The following is a 13754-nucleotide window of genomic DNA, read 5'->3' on the forward strand; positions in this document are numbered from 1 at the left end:
CTTTCTCCATATGAAATCCAATGAGGTCGGAACCACTCTCAAACATCCTGAGTCATTTCATGGTAATATTAAAAATTTAAGTAAAAGGACAAATTTTACTTTAAGAATTTAACATTCCCATGAATCGTGTATCAATACTAGGGCCATAGGCTTGATAATTAGGCTGCCCCACTAAAAAATTATTTATTTCTTTGAAAAGAAATTGCATTTGGAATGTTACTACAAAAAAAATGCAAAAAAGGCTAGGGAGCGAAAATTTCGCTCCCATGCGGAAGCGATTTCGAGAGCACGCTCCCTGGTCGCTCCCGAGTTGCTCCCAAAGGGAGCGCGATTCGAGAGCAGGTTCAAGGGGGGGGGAGCCGCTCCCCCACAACCCTGCTTCAAGAGATCATATCAGATGTTGATTAGTATCATCACTTCCTTCCAGCCTTTTCATATGCTTTAGCAGCATAACCTACTAGGGAGCCAAGTTACATCCCAAGCAAATCATTAATATCAAAGTTGCCAACTTATCATGTCCGCTAGTCAGAGTGTCATGTCAAATTTTGCTACATGCTCCCTCTGAAGTCAACATTCCTTTGCATGCTTTATCTTCATATTGCAACAGGGTTCTGATTCATCAATGTATTCTAGAATGCACTCGTTAGTTGGAGGCTTCAACATCATAGATTTTCGGTATACTATGCACACATGATGGATTTTGTTCCATAGTACAACGCCTGACCTGCATAACATAAACCTCGTTTGTTAATAATATATGGAGCATTACAAAACACATTTTCCTTCACAACGAAAGAACATATGAACCCTCAAAATTGAAAATATGCATGTTTGTTCATCAAGGTCCTTACAATTCCCTCTTTCCATCATGCTCATCATTAAGGAGTCATCAACAAGCATGATTGTTGTTTGTTTTATTTGTTAGTTTTTGCAACATCAGATGTGATTTAGCCACGAAATTTGGTGGAGAGGCTAGATTACATGTATTCTCAAAAAACCCATAAATCGTTTTTGGAAATTTCACCCAGAGACGACTTAATTAAAATAATTAATTTTTTTTGCCTAAGTCTAGGCTTAGGAAAACTGATTAATTAAAGGGTATTAATTAAGTCATGGTGAGAATCTTCTAGAAGAAGACATGGATCGAGTTCTAGTTAATCTTAGCCATCGATTATGTTTTAATCTTGGCCGTTGATGTCTCAACGAGAGATTATAAGAAGAAACTCAATGGGGCTTGGAGAACACACACCAGTGTAGATACTCAGTTGCCCAGGCAAATCGATTTTCTCAGTGGCTGAAGTTCAACAAGAGAAGATAGAGCCAAAGGGTGAGTTGTAGGTGAGAGAGAGAGGGCATCAGCAGTAGTCCGAGAGTGCAGGATAAATTCTGGAAGGGCCAGCGTGAGAGAGGACGCAGTTCATCAGGGCACTGCGCAGAGGATGATGTAGTGAGACCAGCGTAAGGGCAGAGGGTCTGTTTCGAGGTCAGAGAATCACTGTGGAGAGTGAGAAATTTATTGCTAAATTTCTCTTAGTGTTTCTTTCTCTATTTTTGTTGTCTGATATCTTGTACATGAATTACTGTTGAAGATTAATAAAGAAACCCTCATCTGTTGCACCGATTTTCCCGCATTGGGTTTTTCCAAGGACGATTGTCCAAAAATAACTGTGTTAATGTGCTTATATGTGTGCTAGCATTTCTATAATTTTCCTTGCATTTATTTTTCCGCAGTATTTAACTTGTGAAGGTTGCAATGTATTTATTTCGATATTTGCCGTAAGAAACTGCAAATAATTTGTTTAATTTATTTAACAAATAGAAGAGATAATATCAGTTGCTGCAGTAGGATTCCAGACTTCGGAATTTTCACATGGTATCAGAGCACAGATAGAGGCAGGGAAATCTCAGCTGCAGGTAAGAAGAAGGAGCTTCGAAGCACTGCGTCAGCAGCTGCTCGAAACCCCAGGAGTTGCGCAGTCCACTTAGCCAGAAAGCCAATTTTTGTGGAGAATTTTCCTTCTCTGAGGGAGTCAACAAAGAAAGTAACCTCTCCAGATCAAAAATTGTCAGAGGCAGAGGGAGAAACAATAATTCTTTTGCAGGGAAGATTTCTAGCTAGGAGGTAGCATTTTGCAGCAGTAAAATCAGGGTTGAGAAGGAGACCTTCGCCCCAGTTGCCAGATATACCATCATATCCCTCGTAGTGTAGATGGGATGGGAAATTCACTAGATGGACGTCAAAATGACATTCTTAAACGGGGTGATAGAAGAAGAGGTGTACATAGAGCAACCTAAAGGCTTCGAAACTCGTGAGAAGCGCACTCATGTATGCATATTGAAGAAAACCCTATATGGGCTCAAGCAGGGAACTAGGGCGTGGTATGGTCAGATTAACAGTTACTTGCAGCATTTGGGATTCATCAAGAGTGATGCAGATCCAAATCTCTTCTATCTGATGGTGGACAATGAGCCTCTTATTCCGATTTTATATGTAGATGATCTATTTTTGACAAGATCATCAAGGCTCATAAAGGACTGCCAAAGAAATCTTGCAGCAGAATTCGACATGAAGGATATGGGGTTTATGCACTATTTTCTAAGATCGGAAGTATAGCAGAAGAATGGAGAGATCTTCCTTGGGCAAGGGAGATATGCTACAAAAATTCTAAAGAGATTCAGAATGCAAGATTGCAGACCCATGGTAACACCAATGATTACCAACTGGAAAAAGATAGATGCATCAGGGGACAAGGAAGTTGACCCCACCTTGTACAGATAGCTAATTGGGTCACTCATGTATCTGGTCAACACTAGGCCAGACATTTGCTTCGCTATCAATACCCTTAGTCAGTTCATGGTGGAACTGAAAAGGGTACATTGGGCAACAACTAGGCACATTCTCAGGTATGTGCATGGAACAATCAAGCTCGGGTTGAAATATACTCGAGGAGATGACGTCAGATTGAGCGGATTCACAGATGCAGATTGGGCAGGTAGTTCAATGGATAGGAAAAGTACCTCTGGGTACTGCTTCAGCGTTGGATCAAGGATGGTCTCTTGGTGCAGTAGGAAGCAGAAGTCAGTAGCACTGAGCTCAGCAGAAGCAGAATATATGGCGGCCAGCACGGCTACATGTGAAGCCATATGGCTTAGGAAACTGCTAGTGAGTTTGTTCAGGAAGAAAATGGGAGCGACCAATGTTTACTGTGATAATCAGAGTTGTATAAAACTCTCTAAGAATCCAGTATTTCATGATAGGTCGAAGCACATTGATATCAGATGTCATTTCATCAGAGATTGTGTTCAACGTGGGGCAGTCCAGTTGCAGTATGTTCCCACAGGTGATCAAGTAGCAGACATACTCACGAAAGCTCTAGGGAGAGCTAAGTTCATCCAGTTCAGGGAACAGATGGGTATGGTGGAGAACCCGTTTCAGTAGCAAAAATAGATGGATTCTCAGTTGCAGCAGCAGCAAATGAGAGGGAGTTGTAGTGCAGATGCAGTAGTTGACAACAGTACAGCAGGGTCAGCAGCAGCACAGATGCAGCGCATATCAGAGTTGCGTAGTAGTTGATGGGCAGAGCAGCCAGACATCAGCAGCGTGACAAGAGGTGGTGCAGGATCAGGGTGTTGCTTCAGTGGGTTGCAGCGCTATAACACATTCCTCGCTAAGAGGGAGCGTTAGTTTTTGTAGCATCGGATGTGATCTAGCCACGAAATTTGGTGGAGAGACTAGAATACATGTATTCTCCAAAACCCAGAAATCGTTTTTGGAAATTTCACCTAGAGACAACTTAATTAAAATAATTATTCTTTTTTTTAATGGTGCCTAAGTCTAAACTTAGGAAAATTGATTAATTAAAGAGTATTAATTAAGTCATGGTGAGAATCTTCTAGAAGAAGACATGGATCGAGTTCTAGTTAATCTTAGCCATCGATTATGTTTTAATCTTGGTTGTTGATGTCTCAACGAGAGATTATAAGAAGAAACTCGATGGGGCTCAGAGAACACACACCAATGCAGATACTCAGTTGCCCAAACAAATCGATTTTCTCAGTGGTTGAAGTTCAACAAGAGAAGATAGAGCCAAACGGTGACTTGCAAGTGAGAGAGAGAGAGGGCATCAACAATAGTCTGAGAGTGCAAGATAAATTCTGAAAGGGCCATCGTGAGAGAGGACGTAGTTCATCAGGGCACGCGCAGAGGATGACGCAGTGAAACCAGCATAAGGGCAGAGGATTCGTTTCGGGGTCAAAGAATCGCTGTGGAGAGTGAGAAATTCATTGCTAAATTTCTCTCAGTGTTTCTTTCTCTATTTTTGTTGTCTGATATCTTGTACATGAATTATTGTCGAAGATTAATTAAGAAACCCTCATCTGTTGCACCGGTTTTCCCGCATTGGGTTTTTCCAGGGACGACTGTCCAAAAATAATTGTGTTAATGTGCTTATATGTGTGCTAGCATTTCTATAACTTTCCTTACATTTATTTTTCCACGGTGTTTAATTTGTGAAGGTTGCAGTGTATTTATTTCAATATTTGCCGTAAGAAACTGCAAACAATTTGTCTAATTTATTTAAATAGAAGAGATAATATCAGTTGCTACAGTAGGATTCCAAACTTCAGAATTTTCACATTATTCTTCCATCCTTTTCATTTTGCTTCCTTTATTATGTACCTGCAATTTTCACTGACAAGTACAACCAAGCAAAATATACAAAGACAAGAGCATGATGTCAATTCTGTTAATCTAGGGTTTCCATGGTTTCTCAAAAGGTGAACTTCTAAGGTTCTAGTTACAAACCCTATATTTCTTGATCTAACCCTTATTAGGGTTTTAGCAGAAACATTAGCCCTAGGGTTTCAACTTTCAAGCCCTAGGGTTTATTCAATTCAACCCTTGCTAGGGTTTTACCATATACCCTAGATTATTCTTTCAAAATTAGATTTGCAAACCCTAGATGTCAAGAGCTAGGGTTTCCTTAGAGGGAACAACCAATTAGGGTTAGGGTTTTCACTATTCTAGGATTTTTCAATCCAAGTACCATCTAGTGTTTATGAACCCTAGATACTAAAAACCTTCAAAAATGTAAGATATACGAACCCTAAATTCTTACCATGTAAAGTGCTGCAAAACCCTAATGCAATTCATCTCAAGATTTAATATGCATCATGTCATTACCCTTTCTAGTAATTATGCAGACCCTTTATCCATATCAATTCTACATACCTCATAAACAAATAATGGTATGACATAAGACCAATGCCTGGGCCACTCAATGGATGTGGTATGGAAAACAATTGAGCGTAATGTAGGAGAGATTAAAGCCTGAGGTTGGGCTGAAGAAGTTAGGAGAATCCCTGGAGGTGAACAGAGGATCCTTGAAGGATGGGGGAATTAATCTATCTACAATTCATTCTTTCCCTGTATCCAAACAAGCAAGAAGGCCCAGTCCAATAAAATGGTTTCGGCCATCTCCTCCTTTGTTTAACCTTGATTTTGATGGAGAGAATCCAAGAAAAGCTGGCGCCGGAGGCATCATAAGGGATCATAAGGCGCTCCAGTTTTCCTTGCGCTACCAATATTGGCTATGACACTAACAATTCAGCAGAACCCCAGGCAGCAGAGAGTAGCCGTCACCATTACGCAGTACAATTATGGATCACTGAGCTAATAGCGGATGAAGATTCTGAGTTGGTCACTGGCATGTTGAACAGATTGTTATCAGAAGAGACTGACCCCCCTCGACCAAGGAATTGGAGATAGTTCCCGGCCCTGAAAACAGCATATTATTTAGTTAAACTTTTCAAGGCTCTAAAATTTACGCATATCTACCGATCAGATTGCTGATAAATTTGCCATAACATGTGCGGTGGAGGGACTGGCCCCCCTCAACTAAGGAATTGGAGATTGTCCCCAGCCCTAAAAACAGCCTATAGTTTAATTAAACTTTTCAGGTCTCTAGCATTTACGCATATCTACCTATCAGGAATTTCGATTACAGACAAACCTGCCAATACGCATGCGGAGGAGGAATAAGAAACAGCTTATCTTGAAATCGGGTGGCAGAACATGGTCCCCTACCCACTGAAATTGGACTGTGAAGAGCTACTTTGCCGAGATTACAGCCTTTCAGTTGCCATGGCTGACTTGGCTGGTAACGAGGGCGTTGACTCGAGAGGGGGGCAGAGAATGCGAAGGCTGGCTGCGGAAAATTCAGTGGAAGACACAAGGGAGAGGTAATATTGAGTATCAATATGAACATGCAGCTGGTCTTTAGTTCGATCCCCCACAGTGCCCAGTGATATTGAGTACCAATATCCACATGCAGCTGGTCTTGAGTTCGATCCCCCACAGTGCCTGTGCATCGCTGCAACTCCACATACAGCTCCATAGGTTGAATTTCTTGCCAATGACATAGATACCTTGCCAGATCCCTGGTCTGGCATTTCAGTTAAAGACTCCATATGTACAGGTAGTTCATCTTGAATTTTTTAGTTATCACATGATTACAATGGCAGTAACAGGCGCCAGCTCCCCCTTTTCAGTTGGAAGGGATTGGCATCTCACCGGCTCAAATCAACCTCCTTGGCGTCCTCATGGTGTTCCCCGCTTGTTTTCTGGCATATGGACTGTTAAACAGATCATGAATGTATGGATTTGCTGACAAACAGATTAGCTCTTAGTCTAAGTAGTACTATACTAAGTAGTACTATCTAGTTTTATTTTTCAGTTTCCCCTGATAGGCTTACGGCGCCGCTCTATATTAAATATTTTAGCTCATGAAACTGAGACGACCCCCTGGAGGCCAGGAATAGTTTTCTTTCTAAGATATTATTTTTGTTTCGTTTAAATGGGGCCGTGTATCAATCGCCTGCTGCAACCCTGCGAATGTAACGTCATGACAAAAGTATAACACAGTCTACACTCTACTGAATTTGTTAATCTCGATAACAAACAAAACGCTACAGAATTATACGCACAATTAGCTCAATCAGAGGCATATGTAACGTGAATTCCCAATAAATGAAAACTAGGAAGAGCAGATAAAGCTGCTTACCTGGTAAATTATCAAGATCTATGATGGCCCAATGCAAAACAGGACCATGAAACTCAAAAGCTGACAGTGTCGATCATAGAAAATAACTTTTGGAATTCTGATTTGCAAAATGATGTCGAGCAATCACAAACATTAATATTCGGGTAAATATTCTATTCCAATTATTGTTATATATTCGGTTAAATAGGGTATATTCAGTGTTGTATGGAGTTCCGTAACAGCGTGCGTTCCAGTCAAAGTCAAACAACGTGCATAGAAGCGTAGAAATATAACGAAAGGTCAAACACTTGTTAGAAGGGTGGGTAATGTTAACTTATTTTAGTAGTTTGATGTTCCTTAATCATTTTATTATAAAGTATTTGGCTTGATAAGTTATTGAGTCGAATGCTTGAATAAGAGTTTTGTTTTCTTGAGCATTGGTTTCATTGACATGAGATGGTTGATACATGATTACATTTTGATGTTGTTTGTATGTTATAGTGCGTTATTATTGAGTATTTTTAAAGTGATTATCAGTAAAGTTAGTAGTGAATTTTTGTTAAAGTATTTTTAAAGTGATTTATGAGTATAGTTAGTAGTGAATTTTTGTTAAAGTATTTGATTTAATTATGTGAGTTTAACATTAGATATGAGCAATGATTTTTTGGACATTGATAGTGCTCAATCAAATAGAGTGCATTTGTTATAGTACATTGTGACTTAATTTATTATCATTAAGTTATTTTGAGTAAACCTACTGTTATCAAGCCATTTTTAAAGTGATTTGTTGGTTCGCTATGAACCTTTGTTACAAGTGTTTTGTTTGATAGGTGATGAGTATATCAATAAGTAAAAGGTTTGGCTTAAAACAGTTTTATTATATCAATCCTTACGATATAGTGAAACTCCTTTCAATTAGGTTAGACAATATTCAATTCAATAAGATTAACTTAGCTAGGCCTTTAATTTATTAAGGATGTTTGAATTTTCAATGAGACTCAACCTAGTGAGACATTATAAAACAAAAATTGAGTAGGGTTTACCTTCCAATCAAGACTAACATGACGATTTTGAATTAAATTTAACAAGGTTGACCAATGAAAACCAACTTTTCTAACAAAGGCTTGAGAAGGAATAAGTGAACACTTCACCTAAACCTTAGGAATTCCAAAAGCATAGTTGTCATAGATATTATATTGAGATAACTACATATATATGTAAAACAAGAATTTGGAAAATTTAACCATCAACAAAATGAATACATCAAACTTTGCTCACATGAGACTAGGCCTTAATCTTACCTTAGCAAGTGCTAGTCAAGTAAGGACTCTGCCTTTGCATAAGTAAGACTTGCAAAGTCCATACCTTCACATATGTAATATGAGCATAATCACAACCTTCCCTCATTAAGCAATGCTCTAGACTAGGCCCTTGCCTGACCAACACCAAAACCATGGTCTTTGTCAAGGCAATCAACCAGGCTCTAAGGTTTGTTATTGTTAAACTACTTCATCTTATAAAAGAGCCTCAACAAATCAATGCTTCATTATAGGATTTTAAATTTACCTCTCAAGACTACCATTGAAATACAAATAATTACCATAATTGTCATTATTATTCCTTTTAGATCCTCTAACAAATCAAATCTAGTTAATTTGAGAACTTTATGAGCTCCAAAATTGATATCCCTTATGTGAGACAACCACAGAGTTCCATTTCCATGTTAGATAGCCAAGGGTGTACAAATTCATGAGAGCATGGATTATAATTAAAAATAGTTTATATTTATATTAACCCTATACTTATTAAGTATTGGAGGAACAAAAAAATCATGTGAAAACTTCTCCATTTATATAAAAATATGTTAATATCTTTTACAACCTAGTATGGGGATAGATCTCTCATAAAATGTAAACATGTAAATGTAAACGTAAATGTAAAGCCCAGTATGGAGGTAGATCTCACGTAAAAACGTAAACATGTAAACGTAAATGTAAACGTATGGGGTAGATCTCCTGTAAAAACATAAACATGTAAATGTAAATGTAAATGTAAACGTAATGTGTAAAATTTAATCTAAACATGTAAACGTAAATGTAAACGTATGGGGTAGATCTCATGTAAAAACATAAACATGTAAATGTAAATGTAAATGTAAACGTAATGTGTAAAATTTAATCTAATTAATCTAATGTCGACGTCTCTCCTAACTATATAAATTTAACACAAAAACAAAGTGTCAAATTCTATTTGTGAGGAAGCATTTGGTGACAGTGCGAAGTGTGAAATAATATTTGAGAGAAAAGATTTCAAGAGCTGTGCGAAGTGGGAAATAATATTTGTGGGAAAGGATTTTGGTGTCAAAGAACTGTGATTGATTCTAGGTTTGATTTCGATTACTCATTTTATGTTTTTTCTACGTTTTTGTTTTTACATTTTCACCTCTATCAAAACTGGGGTTTTTTCTTTGTCATATGGAGTTAAGTTGGTAACGCACCTTGTAATCAAAACATTAAAGTCAAATATTACTATTTAAAAAAAAAAATTAAAACGAAATATTATAATTTACCAAATAATGCAAGAGACAGACAAAATTCTAGGTTAAAGGGAATTCATTACCAGTGAGTTTTCTTGAATAATAGTAAAAATAGGAATTCATTACAATCTGGTTTTTCATGAAAAAACTAGCTTTTCTAATTGGATAGACCTAATTAAGAAATTAAGATTAATCTAGATGAATGTAAATATTTAAAAAGGAAGAAGAAAATTTCACTAGATGACTTTTCAAATAGCTAAAAAAGATGTAGATGATTTTCTCTACTTGTCTTAAAAACATTAAGGGTTACAATTTATAATAAATTGTAACCCTTAATGTTTTTAAGTAATGGAGGTAGATTTTATCAAGTATTAATAGATAAGTTGGAATAGACTTAATTAAGCAATTAAGATTAATTAATCAATGGATTAGGTTATAATCTTAATGAGCTGCAAACCAGAGTTGTTAATATACCATAATCTATAAGATTTTATGATGTATTAATCTTAGCATCGAGCTCTATTAATCATTGATGCTAAGGGAATTAATTATGGATCCATCAAATCCCACATTACCATAATTTTGTAATATGTTAATTTAATAAGTTTTGTAATATATTTGTAATATGCATTTATTTTAGTGTCTTATTTGTAATATATTATAGTTTTGTAATATGTTAATTTTAATATATATGGTAATATATTTTGTAATAGTTTTGTAATATATTTGTAATATATGTGGGAGGGAAGAACAAAGACATAGAGTGATAGAAGTGGATAGAAGTGGAGAGATAGGGGGAGTGAGAAGGGAGAGATGGAGATAAACTGAAGGAGAGGGGAGAGGATGAATGAAGAGAGAGAGAGGGAGAGAAGTGAGAGAGGTAGGGAAGGGTAAGAGAAGGAGAGGGAGACACAAAGATGGAGGTGGGAGAGGGAGAAGGAGAGAGGGAGGGAGATAGTGAGAGGATTGGAGGGGGGGGAGAGAGAGAGAGTGATGGGGGAAGAGAGAGGGAGTAGGAGAGAAAGGGAGAGAGAGGAAGAACGAGAGGCATGACTTGAGAGAGATTAGGAGAGTGATGGGGAAGAGAGAAGATTGGAGGGTAGAGAGAGAGAGAGAGAGAGAGTGGTGGGGGAAGAGAGAGGGAGCTAGGAGAGAAAGGGAGAGAGGAAGTACGAGAGAGAGGAGGAGAGAGGGAGGGAGACAAGAGGAGAGAGGTAGGGATAGGGAGATGGAGTTGGAGGGGGGGGGAGAGAAGAAGAAATACATAGAGAGTGATAAGTGGAGAGAGAGAGGGAGTGAAAAGGGAGAGGTGGAGAGAGTGTGTGTATGTTTGGGGGTGATATAAAGAGACAAAGAAGGAGAGATGGAGAGAATGGGGGAGAGAAGGAGAGAGGAGAGAGCAAGGCATATAGTAACAAAGTTAGAGAGAGAGAGAGAGGATGCGAGAGAGTGGAGAGAGGGAGGGAAGGAGAGATGGAGTTGGAGAGGGAGAGAGAGGGAGGTAAGAATAAAGAAATAGAGAGAGAAAGGTGGAGAGAGAGAGGGAGTGATAAGGAAGATGGAGAGAGGGGGAGAGGACAACAGGAGGGAAGAGAGATAGAAGCGAGGGAGAGGGAGAGAAGGGGAAGAGAGGGGGGGGGGGAGGAGGAGGGAGGGATAGATAGATAGATTGGAGAAAGAGAGTGTATGTTTTAGGGGTGATATAGAGAGACAAAGGGAGATAGAGATATAGATGGAAAGTGAAGAGAGGGAAGAAGAGAGAGATCAAGAGAGGGAGGGAGGGACAAAGATATTGATAGATATGGAGTGAGAGAGCGTGTGTGTTTGGGGGGTTGAGATAGAGAGACAAAGAAGGAGAGATGGAGGGAGATATAGATATAGATGGAGGGGGGAGAGAGGGAAGAAGATTTCTTACACTAGATGCATTGATTTCAGTGTAGATGGTGATTTCTAATCCTATTTGATTTCTTGCACTAGATGCATTGATTTTAGTGTAGATGTTGATTCCTAATGATATTTGATTGCTTGCACTATATGCATTGATTTCAATGTAGATGATTTCTATTCCTATTTGATTGCTTGCACTAAATGCATTGATTTCAGTGTAGATGGTGATTTCTAATCATATTTGATTGTTTTCACTAGATGCATTGATTTCAATGTAGATGTTGATTTCTAATAATATTTGATTGCTTGCACTAGATGCATTGATTTCAATGTATATGATTTCTAATCCTATTTGATTGTTTGCACTAAATGCATTGATTTCAGTGTAGATGGTCATTTCTAATCCTATTTGATTGCTTGCACTAGATGCATTGATTTCAGTGTACATGTTGGTTTATAATCCTATTTGCTTACTTGCACTAGATGCATTGATTTCAGTGTAGATGTTGGTTTATAATCCTATTTGCTTACTTGCACTAGATGCATTGACTTGAGTGTAAATTTTGATTTCTAATCTTATTTGTTTGCTTGCATTAGATGCATTGATTTCAGTGTAAATGTTGCTTTCTAATCTTATTTGACTGATTGCATTAGATGTTGATTTATGATTGATGTAATTGGATGTATGATGGTACATTAATTTTAAAGTGATTGGATTAACATTGTGCATTGATTTCAATGTAAGCACAAAAAATTATTGACAATGTACATTGAATTTTGTGTTACAATAATTCAACCTATTAATTTTGGAGAGAAAGAGAGGCAAGGTATGGTGTTTACTACAATAGCTCGAGCTAAAGATTTAAATGGTTTACAATTTAACCTGTCATTTTCATATAATCGATATGGAAATATGACAATGGATATGAAAAGATGACAAAAGTAACAAGGGTGACAATAAGAATGGTAGAAGAAAATAGTTTGAGATTAATCACAAAGAAGACTATTTGTAATTGACTATATTCTTATTATTCACATTTTCTATCATTTAACACTATTACATTGCCACTTTACATTCAAAAATTGTATTTCATCATTTTTCATCATTAAAGTTATTAACAATATTTATGATCTCAACAAACTGAGGTATCTAAGCAAATTTAAAATTAAAATGCCCGGATTAATCTCAGACATATTTAGCATATTTAAAATAATCATATTAATATTAGATGAATTTACATATTACTGATAAAGTTAATCATATGTTCATTAGATTTTCTTTGGTTGCACACGACTGAAACCAACCTAGATCCATCTTAACTCCATATCTAGCAAGCGCCGAGAGGTATCAAATCTCTCAGGGTGCAAACCTTTCCTCAAGTTTTACACTCAAAAATAGGTTTTCACCTTGAGGGATTTGATCCCTCTCGGCGTTTGATAGATCCAGAATTAAAATGGATCTAGGCTCTTAATTAAAAATAGTTTATATATATATTAACCCTATACTTATTAAATATTGGAGAGACAGAGAAAAAATTTGAAAAGTTCTCCATTTATATAAACATTGTAGTTAAGATGAATCCATACTAGTCTCTTTTATTTATTAGTAACTATGTTCAATATGATATTATATGTTTTTCTTTACGATCAAATACATTTGACTATACATTCTTTTCTTGAATTAGACATAATAAAAAAAATTGTAAAATTTTACAAACTACTTAAACTAATTTTTATGTAAAGTTTAGATGAATGGTAATGAAAGAAAATAAATAAATAAATAAAAACTCAAAATCCTTAGGTGTAAAGGAAGGAGATAGTGGTTGTGTTTTCATTAAGTTCCATTAATGAATTGTAGCCTCCTTGAAAAAGCTTCCCCTTATCTTCTCATTCTATGTTTCAAAACTTCCTCTCGTATCTCGTATTTGAGAGAGTGAGTTACCATTGTAGATTAGTTATATTTACAATAAGAGACTTATCCTCCTCATCAACAACAAGCATGTCTATGGTTCTCTCATTATTCTTCAATATATTAATGAGGTTTGGTCCAACGCTAATTCTCATTATCAACATTTTTATAACGAAAACCAAGTTTAATATTATTGGGGAGGGATAGGCAACCTTCATTTTGTTGGAATAAATAAATGGTCGGGTCAACCGGGTATTGAATTAAACGATTAACTAAATATTTTGATATGAAATACGTTCTTCCTCTATCCAATTTAAGTTATGTATTTTAAGGACTTTAGGAAAGTTTAATGAGAAAAAGGTTTAAAACTAATAGTTCATTA

General features: G+C 36.9%; 2 protein-coding genes across 4 annotated transcripts in view; both read right to left on the reverse strand.

Moving 5' to 3' along the window:
* Positions 1-7217, reverse strand: part of LOC149266617 (nucleotide pyrophosphatase/phosphodiesterase-like) — a 409817-nt gene extending 402600 nt beyond the window's left edge. The window contains exon 1 of one of the 3 annotated variants that reach the window (XM_089430764.1): positions 7062-7217. The gene's annotated coding sequence lies outside the window, so the exon portion shown is untranslated. Of the gene's footprint in view, positions 1-6571; positions 6690-7061 lie in introns of those variants that run through there. The other 2 variants (XM_089430774.1, XM_089430769.1) reach the window with 2 other exon arrangements.
* Positions 5499-6559, reverse strand: LOC149266618 (uncharacterized). Its single transcript, XM_089430784.1, has 2 exons — positions 6012-6559; positions 5499-5776 (listed from the first exon to the last, which is right to left on the reverse strand). Exons 1-2 carry the CDS (start codon positions 6393-6395, stop codon positions 5726-5728), a joined length of 435 nt encoding a protein of 144 aa, XP_089286910.1. The 5' UTR covers positions 6396-6559; the 3' UTR covers positions 5499-5725.
* Positions 7218-13754: the final 6537 nt, after the last annotated feature.

Source organism: Pinus tabuliformis, chromosome 6, assembly GCF_031772625.1.
Source record: "Pinus tabuliformis cultivar Carrire ecotype Pingquan chromosome 6, CPIR1, whole genome shotgun sequence".
NCBI lineage: Eukaryota > Viridiplantae > Streptophyta > Pinopsida > Pinales > Pinaceae > Pinus > Pinus tabuliformis.

Bases quoted from the DNA above. Each gene is read 5' to 3' on its own strand.
- LOC149266618 (XM_089430784.1), bottom strand. From the start codon at position 6,395: ATGGAGCTGTATGTGGAGTTGCAGCGATGCACAGGCACTGTGGGGGAT. The intron at 5,777-6,011 runs GTTTGTCTGTAA...TGCTGTTTTCAG, and splicing joins CTCCGCATGCGTATTGGCAG to GGCCGGGAACTATCTCCAAT.